This window comes from Aedes albopictus, chromosome 2 (assembly GCF_035046485.1).
Source record: "Aedes albopictus strain Foshan chromosome 2, AalbF5, whole genome shotgun sequence".
In the NCBI taxonomy this organism is placed as follows: domain Eukaryota; kingdom Metazoa; phylum Arthropoda; class Insecta; order Diptera; family Culicidae; genus Aedes; species Aedes albopictus.
Window position 1 is genome coordinate 496,547,242 of NC_085137.1, and position 22,660 is coordinate 496,569,901.

The 22,660-nt window shown below is 41.2% G+C and overlaps 3 protein-coding genes across 3 annotated transcripts; 2 read left to right on the top strand and 1 right to left on the bottom strand.

Annotated features, from left to right (window-relative positions):
• Nucleotides 1–212: 212 nt before the first annotated feature.
• On the top strand, nucleotides 213–2,136 carry LOC109622491 (monocarboxylate transporter 12). Its single transcript, XM_020076833.3, has 5 exons — nucleotides 213–631; nucleotides 695–821; nucleotides 879–1,225; nucleotides 1,294–1,560; nucleotides 1,620–2,136. Exons 1-5 carry the CDS (start codon nucleotides 560–562, stop codon nucleotides 2,103–2,105), a joined length of 1,299 nt encoding a protein of 432 aa, XP_019932392.3. The 5' UTR covers nucleotides 213–559; the 3' UTR covers nucleotides 2,106–2,136.
• A 1,717-nt stretch (nucleotides 2,137–3,853) lies between these two features.
• Nucleotides 3,854–5,483, top strand: LOC109408528 (otefin). Its single transcript, XM_019681850.4, has 2 exons — nucleotides 3,854–4,011; nucleotides 4,079–5,483. The coding sequence occupies exon 2, from the start codon at nucleotides 4,080–4,082 to the stop codon at nucleotides 5,301–5,303; it is 1,224 nt and encodes a 407-aa protein (XP_019537395.3). The 5' UTR covers nucleotides 3,854–4,011; nucleotide 4,079; the 3' UTR covers nucleotides 5,304–5,483.
• A 4,091-nt stretch (nucleotides 5,484–9,574) lies between these two features.
• Nucleotides 9,575–12,477, bottom strand: LOC109408514 (xyloside xylosyltransferase 1). The gene is made up of 2 exons (XM_019681844.3): nucleotides 11,534–12,477; nucleotides 9,575–11,322 (listed from the first exon to the last, which is right to left on the bottom strand). The coding sequence occupies exons 1-2, from the start codon at nucleotides 12,129–12,131 to the stop codon at nucleotides 10,667–10,669; spliced, it is 1,254 nt and encodes a 417-aa protein (XP_019537389.2). The 5' UTR covers nucleotides 12,132–12,477; the 3' UTR covers nucleotides 9,575–10,666.
• Nucleotides 12,478–22,660: the final 10,183 nt, after the last annotated feature.

Sequence of the window (22,660 nt, forward strand, 5' to 3'; positions counted from 1 at the left end):
ATTTGATCAATTAAAAAACTTTAAATGAACTCAGAAATAGTAAGGCTTGCAGACTGCAGACACATGCCAAACAATTCCACTCCCGGATTTCGTTTTTCGGAACGCAAGTTCAATGGTCTGGACTGGATGCAAGTCGAAATTTTGTTTATCTACCAGATAACACGGCACTGACATATTGCCCATTAAACCGGAGGAGAGAACGGAAAACAAATGCACTTTCCACGGAATGCTCACGATCCCGTCCGCATACGTACCGTGTGCATGTATTGTGCACTCCAGCAGGTTCGCACCCTTCGCACCATTTGCATCGCACGAGAGGATATTAAGCTCCATCACTCTCGTAAGCGATAAGCACATGGATGAATTTATTTTATCTTCCCTAGCGAGACTGTTTGATGGTTGATAAGCGATGGGTGGTAGTCCAGCTTCCAGATTATTTTAATGAATCACTCGTCAGATAAACCTTGGCTTGAGAAGAGTTCAGGTCGCTTTTCGATTAGAACGAGATATAATTACTTGATGTTGAAATTTAAAATTAGTTCAAGTGAATTTTGGAAACATGGTATCAAATAAAGTGCCGCCTGATGGCGGTTACGGGTGGATGATTGTAATTGGCTGTGCTATTATCAATGTATGTGGACAACTGGATTAGCGTATAATTGTTTACTGTGAATAATATATTATGTCTTACAAGGTCTTCAACCAATCTCTAATATCCGTGTTTGGTTTAATGTTTGGTGATTATCTCACGGCTATGGGTGAGAATGCGTTTGGTGCAGCGCTTGTCATGAACGTGTGCAACATTTCACTGAACTTTTCAGGTGAGTTCCACTATTTATGAGACTACATATCACTTCTAAATATTGTTTGTATTGCAGGCCTTATAACGGGACCGATAATTAAAAAGTTCAAAACTAGAAAAGCTTCCATTTTAGGTAGCTTGTTAACAGGAGTAGCCCTAGCGACATGCGCGTATGCAACACAAATGTGGCAAATCTTGCTGTCTTATAGCGTAGCATTTGGATTTGGGTTGGGTTTGATACAGTCATCTACTTTTGTTGCGATAAATTCTTATTTCCGAAACAATAAAGGAAAGGCGGTTGGGCTAGCTCTCGCTGGGACCGGCATAGGTCAAATTCTAATGCCACTACTTGTTCAGTATTTGCTTGATATTTTTAGCTTTAGAGGAACTACTTTGATAATTGGTGGATTAGCTTTCAATGGGGTATGATTTGAATAACAGATACAATCAATTATTTTTTTAATAATTCTTGTTTTAATGCATCATTCTAGGTGGTTGGTGCTGCTCTTCTACAACCTGTTGAGTGGCACATGAGAGTTCAAATGAATGATGAATTCGATGAGCGGATACCACTTTTAGATAATGCTAAGACCTCTTCGAATACATCTAAAAAATCAGATAGTGGCTGGTCGAAACTCGCTGCGTTAATGGATGTAGCAATACTTAAACGGGTGTCTTTTCTCAATTTAGTAATAGGTCTAGGGTTAGCATATACAGCATCGACAAGTTTTTCGTTATTCTTTCCATATTTTCTGCAGGTAATCACCCCCCAATATGCTTTGAAAATATTGTATTTCATATTACTCTTATTTTTCAGAAAACAGCAAACCTGGACATGTTTCAAGCAGCAAATTGTATGTCTATTTTATCGACAACAGATCTACTAACCCGCATCACAGTGCCAGCTTTTGTGGACAAGATGAAGTTTTCACACAGAAATACTTTTCTCATGGCTGGATTGTGTCTAGTCATCGCCCGATCCATTATGGCAGAAATGCGGAATATTGTTGCGCTGATGGTGACGTCCGCTTTCTACGGAATATTCCGCTCTATAACGATCGTGAATCAGAATCTCACTATCGCTGAATATTGCAGCGAAAAAGGACTGGAATCAATGCTGCCAAATGCATTGGGATTTAATATGATTGCAAAAGGCATTTTAGTGTTGAGTTTAGGGCAGCTGCTTGGATGGTTCGTAGATTATACTGGTAGTTACTCGTTAAATTTACATGCACAAAATTTGTTGCTTGTTTCGACGTGTGTCTTATGGTTGTGTGAGTTATATTTCAAGTATAAAGATTAGTATATATATTTTAAAGCTTCAAACACTGGAAGCATGTGAATGTTTATTTGTTTTTTAACCGAATATTCAAATGCGATTTGCTCTAAATTTATACAACACATGGTCAATTTATGCTAAGTACATACAAATTGTTAACTTTCACTCTTATCAAGTGCCGTTACCTATGATCAAACGGACTAGACCTCGAACTGAACACCGAAGTATCAATCGCGATTCACGGCAGAGGAACACTGCACTGAGCAATAACATCAGCAGAAGGCACTAGTGTGAAACGTCACAACTATGAAGATTTAAATTGATCGCTAACAATTTGGTCGACGGAAAGTTTGCCAGCGTTACGTCTGTTTGTTTGTGATATTCTTCTGTTCCAAACGAGCAGCAGACCTGTCAAAACACAAAACATAACGCCACTCTTTTTTTTAGTCACTTTATGAACTTGTCCACGATGACTTCACACGATGCATTTGCATCCGGTGAATATCCAGTGAACTTTCGCTGGATGTTCATGAATGTGTTATTTTGTGTAAACAGTGCCGCATTTTCAGAAAAATTAGGGAACAAAGAAGATCGTGGATAAGTTCATAATTGCAAGTTTATCGAATGACAGATAATGCTCAGTGTCTATAATCAGAACATGACAAACAGACAAACAGACGTCTTACTTTACTTACTTCCCATCGTTTCCTTTTTTAACGAATAATTAATATTTTGTAGTTCGAAAATCTCTCGCTCACGGCGCTAGCATCGTTTTCGCTCCTGTTTGACGTTTGCCCACTTCCGTCATCTACTCAGCGAGTTTGCGAAATTACAACGTGGTTAGCATTGGGCGATTATGTTTTCGTGACGATGATTTTAATCGCATTTTGTTCCAAGTGATACGTCTGTTTGTCTGTGGTTAGTCTATGGCTCTCCTATGATAATGACATTTCTGTGTTTCCGTCTTTTTTCGACAGTTTTAAACAGGGACATACACGGACTCTCAGACACGGACCTGTCAACTGAAAGGACCTATTATTTTCCCATGGCTGAAATGGACTTATCCACAGCCTCCTTTTTCACCGTAATGCTTCTTCTTTTCTTCTGCAAACGCGGGTACTGTTTACATAAACTGACACATTCATGAACATCCAGCGATCAAAAGTTCATTGGATGTTCGCTGGATGCATGATGTGAGCATCGTAAAATGGTTCATGAACTTGTCTACGATGACGCCACAAGCCAACGACCAGCAAGATGTGAATAAACGGTTACTCCGGTAACGGTAACTGCTCGCATTTTGCATCCGACGAGAGCCGGTGTAAATCCAGTGAATTTGTGGTTGCTGGATGTTCATGAATGTGTCATTTAATGTAAACAGTGCCCGCATTTGCAAATAAAAGGATGATTCAACTCTAAAACATACCGTGGATCAGTCCATAGACATTTTCTTGTGACAGATCCATGCATTCATTTGTTTACAATGGTTGAAAAACTGCTGCTATAACACGGACCTGTCATCTCCATAGAAGAATGTCAAAGACCCGAAAAATCAGCTGAAAATGAATAAGGTCCATTGCATCCGTGATTGCATCATTATCTGTTTATTTGATAATCATCTTGTCATTATTTCTGTCAAAATGACAAATGCGGCATCTAGTACTTCTAACCCGTTCCATTCGAGCACTTGTTTTTCCTTTGCACACCCCTGTTACACAACGCCACTGCTCGAAACCTTGACCAGTCGTGGAAAAACAAGAAAAACAAGACATTTCAAAAAACAACTTTTCGCCGCTGCGGAGTAACGTCATTCCGCAAACCGCAAAAAGTGAACGAACGAACGGCTTCGCGAGTGGATGAGCTGTAAATTTAAAAGGATTTCCAAAAGGATTACGGTGTTCTAACCAGATAACGGGATTTAAATCGCAAGGTGAGATGATTTTCTTGTGATTTAGGCGTGAAGAGTACAAATTTGTGTGTTTTTATGCCTGTTTCAGGATGGAAAACTTTGACGATCTTTCCAACGATCAACTCCGTTTGAAGATGCTGGAATACGGCATGCCGAACATGCCCATAACGGCAACAACCCGGAAGTTGGTGGTCAAGAAGCTGAAGAACTACGTTGAGACCGCCAACAGCAAAACTCGCCGGGACACGATCCACGTCACAAAGTTTTCATCCGATGAGGACACGGATACTGCTGAGGAACCGAAGAAGGCCCAGAAGAAAGAAACGAGTCGGCGCGCTACGATTGGTGGTTCGGCAGCCAAACTGTCCAAAACCCTGCCGGTAATGCCCGATTTGCCGCCACCGAAAGCAAAATCGGAGAAAGCGGAACCAGTACAGAAGCGCAGATCCGGTAGAATCACTCCGGTTCAAGGCAAGGACGATGCTCCAACGTTGGCCGCCCCAAAAGAACCAATGATTGTAGAAAATTCCGACGATGATGAGGATGAAGACATGATTCCGTTGACCCAACCGGTAAATCGGCGTGACCGGAAGTCAAAGAGTCCATCGCTGTCACGTGCGGACATGGTCACTACTTCGTACATCCATCAGGTGGAAGTTGAACCTCGAAATGCCGCAGTTGTGGAAACCATGGAGATAGACCTGACCGAGTCGACGGATGACGTCGTGGTGGAACCGGAACCGGTCCCGGAACCCAGAACACGGCCACAGCAGGTCACTCCGTCCCGTGAATCACGATACAACACAACTTCTAGTTCGGTTACCAGCAAGAGAACCACTATTGCCGGAGGATTTTCCACTGGAACCCCAAGTCGCCAGCCCGAGCTCTCTACTTCGTTCGGACGCCCGTCCATGTCCACCGTTTACTCCTCTCCCAGGGCAACGGAGACACGCCGCGAGGACGTTCATCTGGAACCAACGGATTCTCCCTATTTGAGCGAGTTCACCAAGCGTCTGTCCCGGTTGAAGGCGGAAAATGCCCAGCTGAACGCGGTCCGGGATCATCCGATCCGGCGTACGATCGCTTCCAGCTATGCGGCGACACGGGGAGCCGATGGCGATTACGTTTCTTCGCGTTTGGCTCAGCGAATGGATGGCAACAGCAGCAGCAGCAACAAGAAGCAAGGCGAAATCCGAGCCTCGATCCGGCAGGTCATTCTCGCGCTGGACCAGAAGTATTCGATCAGGAAGATGTTCTACTTGCTGATCGTGGCCATGATCGTCATATTCCTGTTTGTGTTTTTCTTCCTGTAGGCGCGAGTTGTTTGCTGGGGAAGGAGCAGCTCAGATCTGACGCGTCGAATGGTGGTGTGAATGAAGTTGAGATGTTTTTGTGTAGTACGATGATCGTTGTGTTTTATTACTTGCCCTTGTAAGGTTTATGTGAAATATTTCAATATCTAATAAAGTAATTTTATCTTGATAATACTCATACGCTCTGTACAATTAATTGAAATAAGGTACGAAACTGATTACACTCATTCGAAGAGGGTATTCTGCTTAGAGGGTTCGAAAAGTCGCTACAAGATGAAATAATCCGAAATATTTTTGTTCACTGGTCGTAAAAATTGGTATAGGTAGGCATGTTGGTTCACATGAGGAGGCACGTTGGCCAGATGAACATCACAGATATGCGTTCTAAGAATTTTATAAGAAAAGAGGCCAAACTGATAGGCGTGGAACTCTTTGCTTCTTCATACGATACTTGACCCACTTTCGGAATAACCTTTACAGGATTTTGTTTTTTTTTTTTTTTCCTCCTATGTTGGGGAAATTAAGCCACTGCGTCCAATAGGCTGAACTTTTGTGGCATGTCCCGTTTTGATATTCGCATCTAGCCAGCTAATTACCATGTGTCAAGTAATCAGCTACTGCCACGACGCGTCGTCTCCCAGTCAGGTGCAATGGAATTGATAAACTCCAAGACCTTCCCAGGTTTTGCAGACCAGATCGCGTGTATAAAGCACCACAACTGCAAAGCAGATGTTCCGAGGTTTCACATTCCGTATTACAGAAACGACATATATCACTCTGAATATGGCCAATATTTTTCAAGTGATACCTGCTCGGGCAGTGTCCAGTTACTAGGCCAGTGTATGTACATAGAGCTCTAAGAGCTTTTTGGTTTTATAAGCATTTGGTGTTATAAATCGTTTTGACTGATTGCAATTTTTGACGTCCATCCAATTGGATATCACCCTCTGCTCAGCCCAGCGTTTCAGGTCCATTTTAATTGTACAGTTTGATATACCACAGAATGGTTCTGGGCCAGCAAACTGTAAATTGGAACCACTTTTAGCAAGCTCGTCTGCCATTTCATTCCCTTCAATGCCACAGTGACCTGGAACCCAGTATAAGTTTACTGAATTCCCTTGGCACAGCCTGCGCAGTGAAAGAATGCATTCCCAGACAAGCTTTGGAGTACATTTGTAAGCGCACAATGCTTTTAGTGCAGCTTGACTATCTGAGAAAATACAAATATTTGCATATCTGTATTTTACAGGATGGAAGGATTTATGAAATTTCTGAAAGAACCCAGAAAAAATTTTTGAACAGATCCCGAGAGGAATTTCTGAAGGAATCCCTGGAGGAATTGCGGGATAAATTTCTGGAGGATTTCCTGGATGAATCCCTGGAGGATTGTTTGGAAAAATCGTTGGAGGAATTCCTGGAAGAATCCCTGGAGAAATTCATGATGGATTTCGTTGAGGAATACCTGGAGGAATCCTTGGAGAAATTCCTGATGGAATCCTTGGAAGAATTCCTGGAGGATTCCTTGGAGGCATCCCTGGAGAAATTCCTGGCGGAATCCCTGGAAAAATTTCTGCGACAATCTCTGGAAGAAGCCCTGGGAGAATTACTCGAGGAATTCTTGGAGGAATTCCTGAAGGAGTTTGTAAAACAATCCCTGTAGGACTGCTGAAAAAATTCCACGAGGAATGACTGTATGAATTACCGGAGGTATTCCTGGATGAAATTCTTTAGGAATTGCTGGGAGAATTCCCGGAGTAACTCCTGGAGGATGCTTGGAGGAATGCCTAGAGGAAGTCATGGAGGAATGCCTGGAGGAATACCCGAAAGAATTCTTAGAAAAATCCTGGAGCAATTTGTAGATCAACATATTTTGGCTTCTGTATAGCATCCCTGTGAAATTATTGTAAAGAATTTCAATTCATATCGCTTAAGGAATTCCTTTAGAAATCCGTGAAGTAATTTAAAAAAATTGCAGGTATCCCAGAAAAAGATGATGGAATGATTTCTGAAATTTCTGAAGGAACCCCAAATAAATTTTTAAACAGATTTCGAGAGGAATTTCTGAAGGAAGAATTCCTCCTACAAGATAAATTCATGGAGGAATTCGTGGAAGAATCTCCGATAAAATGCCTGGTGAAATTCCTGGTGGAATCCCTGGAGGAATTCCTAAACGAATTGCTGGAGATATCCCTTGAGGAATTCTTAGAGAAGTCCCTGGAAGGATTTCTGAACGAATTCCTGGAGGAATTCCTGAAGGAATTCCTTGAGAAATTCCTGAATGAATTTCAGGATGAAAAAACCTTTATGAATTGCCGGAGGAAAATTAAAAACCTGGGGAAATGCCTGGGGAAATGCCTGGAGGCGATTCCCGGGGAAACTCCTGAAGGATTTTTGGAGGAATGCCTGGAGGAATTCTAGATGACAGCTCTGGAGGACCCACTGGAGGAATTCCTGGAGTTTTCTTTGGAGAAACCTTGAAGAATCACGGGTGCAATTCCAGGAGAAATCGCTGGAGGAGTTTTTGGAGGAATTTCTAGAGGAGTTCCTGGAGGAATCTTTAGAGGAATTCCCACAGGAATCTCTGCAGGAACTTCCGGAGGAATCCCAGAAAGAGTTCCTGAAGAAATCCCAGGAAAATTTCTTGAAAGAATCTCAGAAGAAATTCCTGAAAGAACCCTAGAAAGATTTCCTGAAGAAATTTCACGAGGATGTACTGAAGAAATCGCAGGATTTCTTGGAAAAATCCTGAAGAAAGCTTGAGCTTGAGCTTGATTTAACGCCCGTTCGTGAAGGAACTCTTTGAGGAATGCTTTTAGCAGTTCCTGGAGGAATTCCCGACGAAACCACAGGAGAAATCGTGGAAGCTATCCCAAGAGGAACTGCCAACGGAATTCCTAAACAGTTCCTGGATGAATTCCTGGAAGAGTTCCTGAAAGAATTCCAGAAAAAAATCCTTAAGGAATCCCAAGAAGAGTACCCGGACGAATTCTTGGAAGAATGTTTGCAATAATCCCTTGAGCTGTTCTTGCAAGAATCCCAGAAGGAATTACCGAGTGAATCTCTGGAGGAATTGCTGGAGGAATCCCAGGAAGAATTGCGGAAGAAATCCCAGGGGGAATTCCTGAAGAAATCCCAGGGGGAATTCCAGAAGTCATTCCAGGACTCAGGAGCACGTACTGAAGAAACAGCAGAAGGAATTCTTGAAAAATTCCTGAAGATAGCTAGAGCTTGAGCTTGATTGACCGCCCGTGGATGCTACTGCAGTATCGCCAGACCAGCTACACTCACACAAGCAACGAATGAGATATCTTCCGGGGACTAAGCAGGCATCTTCTATGTGTGAGTGTGTGAGGAAATCCCACGAGAGATTTGTAAACGAATTCCAGGAATAATGCTCGTAGGAATCCATAGAAAAATAAATTGAAGGAATTCATGTCTGAAGTAATCCTAAAGGATGTTTAGTAGAAAATTTTGAATGAATTCCTGGATTAATTTTTAAATAATCTCTGAATTACCTAAAAGAATTTTTGAGAGAAAATCCTGCAGAATTGCTTCGAATGTTTCCCTATGGAATTATTGGAGCAATCTCTAACGGAAGTACTACATGAAAAAATTCATGAAGCAACCTCTGAAAGAATACCTGCAGAAATACCTAAAAGAATCTTTGGTGCAATTGCTTTGGGAATCCCTGGAGATATTCGTGAAGGAATCCAAGACAAAAGCACTGGAACAATCATCGGAGGAATCTCTAAAGAAGTCCGAAGAGAAATCCGGGGGAATGTCTGGTAAAATTCCTAAAATTTGGAAGGAATCTTTGGAGGAATCTTAGAGGGAAGCAATAAGAAAATTCCTTGAGGAATTCTTCGATGCATCCTTGCAGAAGTATCTGTAAGAATTCCTGAAGGAATCGTGGGAGGAATGGGACAAGCCCTGAAACAATCACTATCGGAACGCCGCCAGACGACCATGAAGGAATTCACGATAGAGAAATTCGTGGAGTAGTCTCTCGAGGAATTCCTAGAGAAATTTCTAAGGAAAAACCTGGAGGAATTTCTGAAGGTGTCCCTGGAGGAATTGGAGTAGCATACAGGATACTTCATTACTTCTATCTTCAAAAACAATTAATACAAGCAATTAATCAATTTCTTAACTTCAGCAACACGCCTACCGTTAACCATCCGTCATTTTCAAACTCAGAACAACAGCTAGTTGTACTTACGAAAAAACTTGTTCAAGACCAAGGTCTGTCATCCAAACGAAAACGCCTTACATTTATGTCTAATTTCAAAAAAGAAATCTATATTCAATTCCTTCTGCATATATAATTTCGTCGGTGTATTATAGTCACCGTTCTTATTTCAATTCCTCAACACTACTGCTGTTCACTAAATGAAAAAAAAAAAACTAATTGCAGTCGATTATATTGTTGGTTTCCTTAACACGTTTGTATAATAATGTCCATCTAACTGCGACCAGTAGTTCACCTCGTGGCCGCTCAACGTAACAACATCCAGCGAGACGCGGTCCCGCTCTACACACGGATAGACGAAATTGCTCATTCCCTTAATGTTATCTTCTACCTTCGTTTATTATCATTGCGTCGTTTTCGTTTGAAACAAAACTCCTACTTAGCACTAACGTGAGCTTGCACTATAAAAAGTTTCTTAACTAAACACGTATCTTGGGGGTACGTATATCTGCGCTGTTAGCCAGCGAAAAACCTAAACTCTAAATAAAATCATTCAAAATAAGTAACACTTAACGAAGTACAGAAAACGAGAATAAACCGGAAAAATAGATTTTCCCTCTCGAAATCAATAGATTTCATCTGGAATTTGATTCGACGTCGTAGGTTGTAGTAGGATATTGCAACAGAAGTGGAAGCTGGGTGTTAAAACATTGTGTTTTGAATTAAGAGTTAAATAGCTTAAAAATTAGTACACTTAATGCTCTAGTATGAATGTACGTTTTTTGTTAAAATTAAAACAGATCATTTTTTAAAAATGAGATCACAAAAGTGGAATGTTTTTGTTTTGTTTAGAGAGGATAAGAAGAGAACAATGTTTTGTCTAAGTGGGTACACCTTACAATAGTTCTGGAAGCGTTTTATAGGGTACGAGATGGGTATTGCCAAATTTTTCGTTTCAAATTTGCTTCATGGACGATATTATAGTATATGTAGATAGAGTAACTTCACTGGTGGTTTGTTTTTCATACCTAGAGTTTCAGAAGGAAATAATAATTGGGAAACCAACCACCAATGAAGTTGCCCTTAAGCGCGTATGAATTTGAAGAACCAACAAAAACTTCCTACAGCGATATGGCAAGAGTAAATGCGAGCTTTCCCCCCTTTTTGTACCAACTCATTCCGGAACCCGGGTATTGCAGTTCCCGTGGTACAACTTAATTGCCCCCTCACAGTGAAAATAACTATCGAATACCTTACCGTAGCCGTTCTCCTTCCACCAGGTGCACAGTTGGCGATTCCACACGCAGTCCAACCGGTAGATCAGCCCCGGGAACTCAAAACCCATCAGCGTGTAGAAGTCCTGATCGCCCAGGTGACCCTTGAAGGCATACTTCTCGACCATGTTCTTGACCGATTCCTGCTTGATGATCTCCTCGTACAGTCGCGACTGCCGGATGCGATCCAGCCGGAGCATGACCACTCCGGAGTTCAGCCCCGGATAGCCGTGCTTGGTTTTCTTAGCCGTTCGGCTGAAGAAACCGCCCACCGAGTTTCCGATGGCCGTTTTGTTCAGATAGTACGGTGTGCCGAACAGTGTGTGCGGATTCTGTGCTCGATATTTGAACAGGATGTGCAGGTAGACCGGAGTCAGCTCCGGTGCTAGGCCGAACAAGTGATCCGAACTGAAACGGTTGAACTCGTCGAACAGGTCCTTGACGGACGAACGGAACACCACGTCGCAATCGATGATGATCGCCCGTTTCATGTTCACGTCTACGATCCGGTGCAAGCCGAGCGAGATCAAGAACAGAGCGTCGCTGTAGTAGCTTCCTGTAAAAAATGGAATAAAAATAAATAAATTGCAACGCATTTGAAGAATGTTTACCTAGAAAACTTTTGCTCAAATAAACACTCTATCAAAAATTTGGTAGTAAGTCAATTCGAAAGAAAAAATAAAGACAAAATCGTGATAAAACCGAGTCACGATTGAATTTCAAAATCATTTCAAAAATAACATAGTTAAAATCATCTTTCATCTTACCCGTCTTATAATTGAACAGCGGCAGCATGTTCTTCACGATGTCGCTCGTTTTCTCCGCGCAATCCTTCACATCGTACAGCGTGTAGAAAACCACCTTCCGGTAGTGGGCAATCTGCTCCCGGATCAGCTCCTCAGCGGACGTTTCGCTCTGCTCGTCCGTTATCACATGCAGGTGGATCGGAATCGTTGTATATTTGAGCAAGCTTTTCAAAAACAGCTCAAACTTGTCCCGCAGGTTCGAGTTCTGACTCTCCTTGGTGTAGATCACAAAGATGTTATACTCGGTGGCATTGTTCTCCTTCGGAACGTACTTGACCCTTTTCAGTTCGCCGAATCGGATCGACCCAGAGCCACCAGCACCACCACCACCGCCACCTGCGCCCACCAAATGTGCCACCCTCGCTGCCGTTCCTCCGCCACCACCACCGTTGTTATCTAACACTTCCGGATGATGGTCGAAGCCGCTCCCGCCGTAGCCGTCCGTTTTCTGGAAAATCATCAGAATATTCCGCCGATTGAAGATACTGCTGTTGGCGTAGATTATCAGCAGGAAGCCGCTGGCAATGATCAGCACCAGAAGAATCTTGTTCATGCTCATAGGATGGTGACGCTGCGGTGGGTGGTCCGATTTTCGCCTCAGCTTGAATGTTGTTTGTTGGGTCGACCAGCGGTAGGACAGGAGTTTATTTTGCTGCTGATGCTGGGGAACAGCCTTAATCTAATTACGACACCACAAAACTTATCTCATTCGACATTTTCCAGCAATCTTTCACCACCGGGCACAGAATAACACTATTACGCGAACTAAGCAGCAAACAGTGCCGACATTTTTAGGCCATTTAAAATTAAATTCCTTCGTTTAAAAGGATTTTCCAGTTTTTTTTCCTTTTCGGTTTTGAAGTTTCACTTCTTGTTGTTTGTCTGCGGTTTGTCTTCTTCTCCTATCCTTTTTGGTAAAGACGAGGGGTACGCAGAAGCTAAGAGGATGTCGAGCTCTAAAAATATTGATGGAATGGATCACTAAAATAACTAAAACGGCCGCTATGAAATGAACAGATAGCGCCACCGTAGCCTTGTGTGTTTGACGTTACTCGACTGCTGTCACTGTGTTACCGTCCATATACGGTGGCGCTTTTGTTTTGATGCGGTGAGTAGCAGAAAAGTCGGCTTCAATGATCCATTCAAATTTATTCTTTCTAACTTTTCGTATGCGTTTTTCTTGGTAGTAACTCCTATACAGAAAAACTTGTTAAGGTAACTTTTGCGACATTATTTCATATATTTCATAATCATGCATTTTGTGGATTATTTTTGAAAATAAGAAAAATATTTTTGAATAAGAAAATAACAGGTTATACTTTCGTTTTAATTAATTCATAGTTGGACCCCTTGGTGGTTTGTTTTGTCGGATTGGTCTTTAGCGTGACGTCGGACTCAATGGGTTTGGTCTGATGAACCTACATCCTTTACACCGGACGAGCTGAAAATTCGAGAATGACTAATTGGGTTTTTAAATTTGGAAAAAAATTGCTTTTTAATTTCACACGAAAGAGCACCTTTTTCTGAGCCACTATATCACCGACGAACCGACGTGACAGTACTGATTCAAAAGTGTCCCCCCCAAATTTAACGGTCGACCACCGAAGCGAGCGATCGCTTCTGTCAAATCAACGCAGACGCGAACCGTTTCCTATATGAACACACGGGGGTTCGGTGTCGAGTTATCAAATCATCGCGAGCCGTTATCCACTTATCCACGAGCGGTAATGGCGGCGGCGGGCACAAATAACCGATTCGAGTTTTGACGTTTCGTGGGGATCGCAGTTGGTTGGCGCCCTCAAATGGTGGGTGAAGAGGGGTGGAGGAGAATGAAACTGTTTTGACTTTCCCCCAAGAAACGTCAAAATCCGAACCGGTTGGACATGCCCGCCGTCGCCATTACCGCTCGCGGATAAGTGGATAGAGGTGGCGATAGTGTTCGGCTATTTTTCATCATGACGTCGCGGACAACAAATTTGAATTTATTTGTTCTAGCTGTCACGTCGGTTCGTCGGTGACTATATAGCCACTACATATGATTTCTTTTTTTAGATTTTTAAAACATTATGTTGCTACCTATAATCAATTTCAAATAGATTGATTGCTCCTCTCAGTACCGTATCCACTTATCCGCGAGCGGTAATGGCGGCGGCGGGCACAAATAACCGATTCGAATTTTGACGTTTCTTGGGGATTGCAATCGGTTGGCGCCACCAAACGGTGGGTGAAGGGGTAAGGAGGAGAATGAAACTGTTTTGACTTTCCCCCATGAAACGTCAAAATCTGAACCGGTTGGATATGCCCGCCGCCGCCATTACCACTCGCGGATAAGTGGAACGACACCTCATGCAAACCAACGCGGTTTATTTTTAATTTGAACTTCCAGTAACCCTGTGGGCATCGAAAAACACATTGATGGTAACCCTTTTTTTTGGGCTGCAAAGCGGCGAGTCGAAAAGGAGAGCGTCCAACATAGCTCTGGTCCTCACAAGTTCCTACCCCATGCTTCCACGGGTCAAGCGATGACAAAGACCACCAGCTAAGAGTTGTGTGCTTAGCAATGTTGCCCTTCTGACTTCAGCTAGATTGAGGAGGTACATCTCGAGCGTCTGTTCACCAAGGAGGTGCGGCTCGAACAGCGCGTCTGTTCTGGCATCCAGCGGCTGAGTATGAAATGCTCCTCCACCGGAAGCTATCCACTTATCCGCGAGCGGCAATGGCGGCGGCGGGCATATCCAACCTGTTCGGATTTTGACGTTTCTTGGGGGAAAGTCAAAACAGTTTCATTCTTTTCCTCACCCCTTCACCCACCGTTTGGTGGCGCCAACCGATTGTGATCCCCAAGAAACTCAAAATTCTAATCGGTTATTAGTGCCCGCCGCCGCCATTACCGCTCGCGGATAAGTGGATACCTAAGGTGGCAGCTCCACCACGGTAGATAGGGGACCTTAGGCCAACAACCTACTGTTCCGAAACCCAAAAACCGTTACTGAAACCAAAAATGAAAGATTACGAACTGATTCAACGGCTGGAACTTGGAATATTGTCGTCGCGGTTGAAACCCGAAGTTTCCCCACACCCGACAATCGAAATTTCTCAAAATCCGTACGTGAAAGCTAACGTCGGACGTAGTGCGCTGGACAGCGGATCTGGCCCTCTATCCAGCGCACTGTGCCCGACGTACGTCCGACACACGGTTTAGGAGAAACATCGATTTTCGCGTGTCAAAAATTCCGATTTTCAACTGCACGAACAATACATTAACCCTAGCCCAGCAGGGTAAACTGGCACAACTAGCCAATGAGGCATGCCGTATGAAGCTTGAGGTCCTAGGACTGAGCGAAGTCCGTAGGCCGAGCTTTGGAGAACACAGATTGAACGTCGGGTGGCATCACGGAAAATCAAATCGATCACATCTGCATCAGCCGAAAATGGAGACGGAGCCTTCTTGAGACGCGGAACCACGCGCGGAACAAACGTAGCGCCGACATTGCGTCCTACCATCATCTCCTAATCGGCGAGATCCGACTGCGTATTGCCAGGATCCAGCGACAGGAGGAGAAAATCGAGCGCCGGTTCAACACACGCCCACTGGAAGACGCTGCGGTGAAAAGGTCGAGGAGATAGAGAACCGTGCTGCGAATATTCTAGAAGGTGGAAGCGTAGAAGATCAATGGAGCGCCATCAAGAACGCCTTCATCGCCACCGGCGAGAATAATTTGGGTGAGCTACGCACCCGAAGAAAGTAGTGGATCACAGATGATACCTGGAGGAAGATAGAGGAGCGAAGGAATGCCAAGGCCACGATAGAGCGAGCGAAAACACGAACCAAAGCCGTAGCCCGTCAGTGCTATTCGCCTCTCGAGAAGGAAGTGTAACGCTCATGTAGACGAGACAAAAGATCGTGGGCGGACTCCCTAGCCGACAAAGGCGAGAAAGCCGCAAATACAGGCGACATCCGTCTCCTCTACGATGTCTCACGTCGCCTTAGTGGGACCAAGATGAATGCTATACGATGCCCGTAAAAGTCAGTTACTGACCGATCCGGCTGACCAGTTGAAACGCTGGTTCGAGCACTTTGGAAACTTTTTTCAAGTGTCGGTCACGCCATCAACATCTCAGCATAGCTCAGCATGGATTGACGCATTACTCGTGTCAACACCGAAGCTCCTCCATCAGTGCAAGAGATAGAAGTAGCCATCTGGACCATCCGATCTTTATGTAACAATATATTATACTGTTTTTCTTACGTTTGAACTATTCACTATTCCGAAACAATCTTTTTCCGTGCATTTTTAATTATTTATTCAGTTTATGATTTTTTCCGTGCTCTGTTTTGTTGATGTTCGTGACATTTTTGTTGCAAAGGAAATGAAAGAGAAAAAAGTGAATAAGTTGATACATCTATTTAAAGTCAATAAAATGTTTAAATAAAGTGGTAAACCAGGTGTCCTAAGGACTGCCCGGATAAAAAATACAATAAAAAAACATAGGATTCTAATGTTACAGTACCATTGAAAACCATGCTCTCACAATAAAATTCAACGTTAAAATAACAATAGAAAAACAATAGAATCAAATGTTTTTAACAATAGAACCAAATGTGAATGAGCATTTCACATTGAAATGTATAGGTTGTTAAGTATCGTAACAATACAAAAAAGGACTTTTTTCCATACAAGTTTTTTCGCAAAACAGAAGATTCTAATGTAAATGAAATGTTGTTAATACATATACGTAGAATCAAATATACCGTAGATTTTTATGTATTTGTATTGTTTTGAACTGTTAAATATGTCGAGAACTGTCTGTTTTGAACAGTGATTTTACATTAGATTCAATGGTTTGGGGATGGTTTTCTATTGTGAAACAGAAGATTCTTATGTTTTCGAATTGTTTCAAACAGTGAAATGCTCAGTAAACGTATTGTTTTGGGTAGTGATTTTATTTATGGTTCCACATTTGATTCAATTGTTTTTGAATTGTTTTCTATTGTGAAGCAGTACATACTGCTTGTATTGTGTTTACATTGAATTCAATGGTTTGGGTATCGTTTTCTATTGTGATACAGAAGATTCTTATGTTTTCGAATTGTTTCAAACAGTGAATCGTACGGTAAACGTATTGTTCTGAGTAATGATTTTATTACTGATTCCACAATTGATTCAATGGTTTGGGAATTGTTTTTTATCGTGATACAGAAGATTCTTATGTTTTTAAATGGTTCTAAACAGTGAAATGTGAGGGTAAACGTGTTGCTTTGAGCAGTGACTTTAGTACTGGCTCCATGTTAGATTCAATTGTTTTGGAATTGTTGTCTATTGTGATACAGAACATACTGTTTTGTACTGCTTTACATTAAATCGAATGGTTTGGAAATTGTTTTCTATTGTGAAACAGAAAATTCTAACTTTAACTTCTAAGTTTAACTTTACAAAAAATATAAACTGCTTGAGCAAATTCTGAATGAAGCGAAACTGAACAATTATTATGCATTTGAACTAGAAGCTTGTATATTTTAAGCTACATTTCAAAAACAGATCGAACAATTATCAAATATTTGGATCACTCATGTAGTAAATCGAGTAATCTTTAATTGCATTGATGGTTGAAGCTTTGGCTCCCATGCCCCACAGCCAGATAACTGGGTTTAGCAGACTAAGCATTATATGTGGCAACACTATAAGCGGCATGATGGAACCGTGCCTAAGCGCGCTAAGTGTTATTAGTCCACTAATGTAGTTGCATTTAGTGGGTGATGAGGTACAAAAGTAACATTACAGCGTGCTTAACCTTTATTGTAGCACTTAAAAATACTCGATATACTACAGCTTGAGCCTATATTAGAAGATCGTTCGAAGCGTTCCAATGGTACATTTGTGTGTCGACTCAAAGACATGCATGCGTTCAGGTTTGAAGAGCGAATCAATATTAGAAGATCATGCGTAGCGACCAAATGCAAAAAAAAAACTAACATAAATATAACATGTTTCACCGGACGAGTTTGATGTGAAGCAAAAAATTGCAGTCAAATTAGAATGGTGAAATTGAAATACCTATCCACAGACAAACAGACGTAACACCTTGAACGATTTTCATGGAAATCCACCGCCCAGTTCACACTACCATCACCTAGTGGAAAAATTGCATGAATCACTGTGTTGTGCCATATCGTCAACAGAAGGCGCTAGTGTGGAACGTCAAACGCATTGAAAAACGATGCCCGCGCCTCTGGTTGTGAAAGCCACAACTATGAAAATTTAAAATGATCGTTAAAATCGTGGTCGATGGAAATTTTGCAAGTGTTACGTCTGTTTGTCTGTGACCTATCTATCTAAAAATGAGTTACTACCTATGACTGTCTGTCTGACCCTAATAGACTCGGAAACTACTGAACCAATCGGTGCTATTAGAATAAAACCATAAGGTTTCTTGATCCGCATGTTGAAATTGCTCGAACCAGCATTCAGCATCCCCGTTCTCTTCGCAGTGCTCCTAGTTCTCGTCCATACAGGGATCAGTCCTAATCGTGCGCATTCCCTCGACCGCAATGCGATCGAACAAGCTGTGAGCTAACTGCTCCTGTACAGGCTTCATGTCCTTGCGACTGCTAAAGTGATGATGGGAAAGAATAGATATTTGGACACTATTGGGTTTTAGTTATTCTGCATGGAAGCCGTTCATAAACCACGTTGACTTTTTGGAGGGGGGGGGGCAAAGTCTACGTTCCATAAGCCTGTAGTACACAGGGTCAAATATTTAACAAGGAAAGAACTCAAAAAACAACATCAGTTTGACACTACTGTAATGAAAATTCGATCGACGTTCTTTAACAACATAAAACTAGAGAAAATACTGATGGGTACATGAAAAAAATTAGAGAAAGAATGGTAGATACTAATTAACAAGGTACTCCATTTTACGCTAGCTTAAAAACTTTTAAATGCAGGGGGGCAGCACAATTCGAAAAAGCCGAGAAATCCCACAAAAACTCGGCATTAAGGGCTATTCCCATTACGCCGGGCCGGGACCGTGCCGGGCCTCGACCGTGCACCAGTCATCGATTTCTTTCTAACGATGTTTATGGAGTGAGCCAGGGGGCGGCACTAGTTTTGCCAAGCCGAAACATCGCAAAACAGTTTTCCTCCTTCGTTGCGTTTGAGATCCGTTCCTCTTCGTGCTCACCTCTGCCCATCTTCTAAAACTACGAGTTGGTTCGGAAATATTCTTTAACCTCGTCATGAACTTACCACCATTCAGTGTTGATCCGTCATCCCTTTCCAGTCTCGGTTCCAGTCAATGCCTTCCTGCATACTGCACAACCGAATGCACACCGCAAATCCGTTCGCCGTCGGATCTACCATCCTGCTGGCGCCACTGTACAAACGGCATCGTGTTTCATCACCGATTCCAGCAAATTCCATTGTGAGTGTGGTTCCCGGCGACACATCCGATTGCACCGGTAGAGCCACCCGAATAAAAAATACAGTAGAAAAACCGAACGTTGTATTGTAACAGTACTATTTAAAACCATATTTTTACAATAGACACCACTGTAAAAATAAAAATACAAAAACAATAAAATATTATGTAGAACCCAATACAGTATATTGTAAATAAGATTTTTACAATATACTATACGGGTGGTTAAGTATCGTAACAATATAAAAAAATATTTTTCTCCATATATATTTTTTTGCAAAACCATACATTATATTGTAAATGAATTGTTATAAATACTGATACGTGGGTTTTAATAAACCGTACATTGTATGGTACACATATGGTTTCAAACAATAAAATGTACCGTAAATATATTGTCTTCAATTGTAGTTTCACTACTGGTTATACATTTAATTAAATGGTTTTGGAATGGTTCTCTTTTGTTATGTTGTATTGGTTTACATTACATAAACCATATAATGTTATATTATCTTGTCATTTTCCTCCTGTTAATGGCATCTTAGGCTTACTAGCATTATGAAAATGCGCTTTGGGAATTCTCCAGAGCGTTTTGGATAACCCTTCATATTGGATCGCCCACGTCTAAGTCTGAGTCGAGGTCTGAGTAGTCTCTGATTGCATTAACAGTTGAAGCTTAGGCTCCCATGCCCCACCAGCCAGATAACTGGGTTTCGCAAACTAAGCATTATTTGTGGCAACACTTTGAGCGGCATGATGGAACTATGCCGAGCGCGCTAAGTATTATTAGACCACTAATGTAGTTGCATGAAGTGGGTGACGAGGTACATAAGTATCATTACAGCGTGCTTAACCGTTATTGCAATATTGAGGCTCCAGCATGGGCTCCAGTTTGACTAAAGTTTGAAATACACGGAAATACATAACAACTGATGAGAAAACTGTCAAGTTCGATTCAAGTATAAGTTAGGTTAAAAAGCGAACCCGCAGACGAACCTATATTAAAAGTCATTTCAGTGTTCAGTCCAGTCCATGTGTTAAAGATGGCTCTACGTCGAAGATAAAGTTTGTCAATCGCATTTGATTCGATTGTGGTCGAAGGCAAGTTCACATGAGAGAAGAGGAGAAAATTCCCCTAAATGCAAATACAGAAATAATAGTGTTGAACTCATCCACTGATTTACGGTAATCTGACCTGCACCATTCCGGGTTGGCCTACATTCGTATTTCTCTCATCGCACTCTGCACACCTAGCCCGCCATATCTCTTGGACCCCTGCTTGGACCTGCAGTTCTTAGAATAGGACATTTGGTTTACCACTGATTTAAACATGTTATTGATTTTCAATTGATGTTTCAACTTATTCACTTTTTTCTCTTTCCTATGAAAGCTTTCCTTTGCATCAAAAAAGTCACAAACATCAACAAAACAAAGCACGGAAAAAATGTTAAACTGAATAAATCTGGTGTTCGATTTGAATAGGTCGAATCTGCATATGAATCACAGCAAACATACGACCTATTCAAATCGAACACCAGAAATAATTAAAAATTCACGGAAAAATAATGTTTCGGAAAAGTGAATGGTTCAAACGTAAGAAAAACAGAATAATATATTGTTACATAAAAATCCAATGTAAATGTATAGTATAGCGAACCATTTCATCACAATACACTTTATTGTAGCTGGTACACTGTATGGTGCAAAAATGGTTTTCACCATACACCCTATGGTTGGTTTTTATCCGGGCAGAATCACCTAGAATAATGTAATTTATTATTTATTTATTTATTTCGAAAACGAAAGCCCGCTACTTACTTTTAACACTCCTGAGATGTTAGGATTTTCGCTTCACGATGGCGTAGTGCACGTTCAGCGTGCCTGTCTGGGTCATTACTCAGGCACTTCGAGGTAGGGCAAACGACATCCAACAAAATAAACGGCACTCACTCACTTTTTTCGGGACCACCGCTTTCTTCCAAACGGAATTTGATTATTTTTACACTGCGATCACTATTTCAACCAAACTGCATTTTCCATTTTGTATTTTTTTCTGGAACAGCCGCACAGAAACAACAAAGGCGGTGAAAACAGTACACACTGAATTGACGGCAGTCAAAAGAGCAACATAAACAAAACACATACACGCTTAAAAGTGTTACACCAAAATGCATATAAGTAACACATTTTTGAACAAAAGTAAAAACAATTGAATCTAATGTTAATCTATTGTATGCCAATAGAAAATGCTGTAACAAAAAAATCTATTGTAAATCTATTGTAATGAGTACAATTTTAAGAAGCATTCTACAATACATTTACAATAGAATTCATTGTTAACATAAGAATCTATTGGTTTTCTATAGTTTTTCCAATAGATTCAATGGTTCCTTTTTATACGGGTGCATATCCAAGAGATATGGTGGGCTAGGTATGTAGAGTGCGATGAGAGGAATACGAATGTAGGTCAACCCGGAAAGACGCAGGCCAGATTACCGTAAACAGAGCCGTAGCGTGGTCCCATGGCGCCCTTGGCAAGCATTCAGATTGGCGCCCCACGACAATTGGCTTCTTTAGCGGTGTTGAGATAATTTCATATTCTGAATCTGTATTTCAATCTGAGCCGAAATCCAAATTTTCTTGAATTTTGGTGCCCGGGAACCTATTTAAAAATCAGATCGAAGTTTGTATGGGAGCGATTTGTCGAATCACCCCTGGTTGCATTTTGTACTGCTCAAAACCTCTGAAACTAATTTAAGGTACCAAAATAAAGTTCTAAAAATCTGAAAAAAACAAGGACTCAAAAAAGGTGCTATTTCGTATAAAATTAAAAAAAAACAATACATTTAAAAAAAAATTAAAAAAAACCTAATTGGATATCGCAAAAGTTTGCAGTTATTTTTATTTTTTTTCTGTAAAAGTTGGGTTTTGGTGTTCCGAAGAAACAAATTTTCCCCGTTTTTTTTTATTTTCTTAGAGTATTTTTCATTCGTGTATTTCTTTAGGAATTTGAATGGGGGTCAACCAAAAATTATCCAAAATTCATTTCTCTTACACGAGTAGCACAATAATTAAAAATAACATTTTTGATTTCTAACATAAATGATGCATACATTTCTCCAAGAAACCGTACAGATTTTTGGTTTAACTGAATTTTGTTATCAAAACTACTTAATTTAGTTCAAGGGTTTCAGGAATCCTAAAACGACCTATTCAATTTTAAATTTACCTTTATTGTTATTCAAATTTAAATTTTCTCTACCAAATAACGAATGCTTCCTCTGAAGTTTAATCAAAATATTTCCCAGAAGAAAGTGATTCTTCAATAATCATTAGACGCACCACGGACATGGAGGAATGCCGGGAGAAATTCCTGAAAAATTTTCTTCATGAGTTTTTGTTGGAATCTCCAGAAGAATTCCTGCTAGAATCACTGAATGAACTTCTGAAACTCTGGAGGAGTTCCTGCAGGAATATTCGGAGGAATACCTGATGAAAACCCGGGAAACATTTCAGCAAAATTTCAATTGCTGGAATTTTTGGGGCACTCTATGAAGAAATGCCTGTAAGAATTTGTGAAATATTTTTGAAAGAATGCATGGAAGATTTTTTGAAGGAATTCGTGAAAAAAAAAAACTGAAGGAATCCCTGTAGGATATTCTAAAA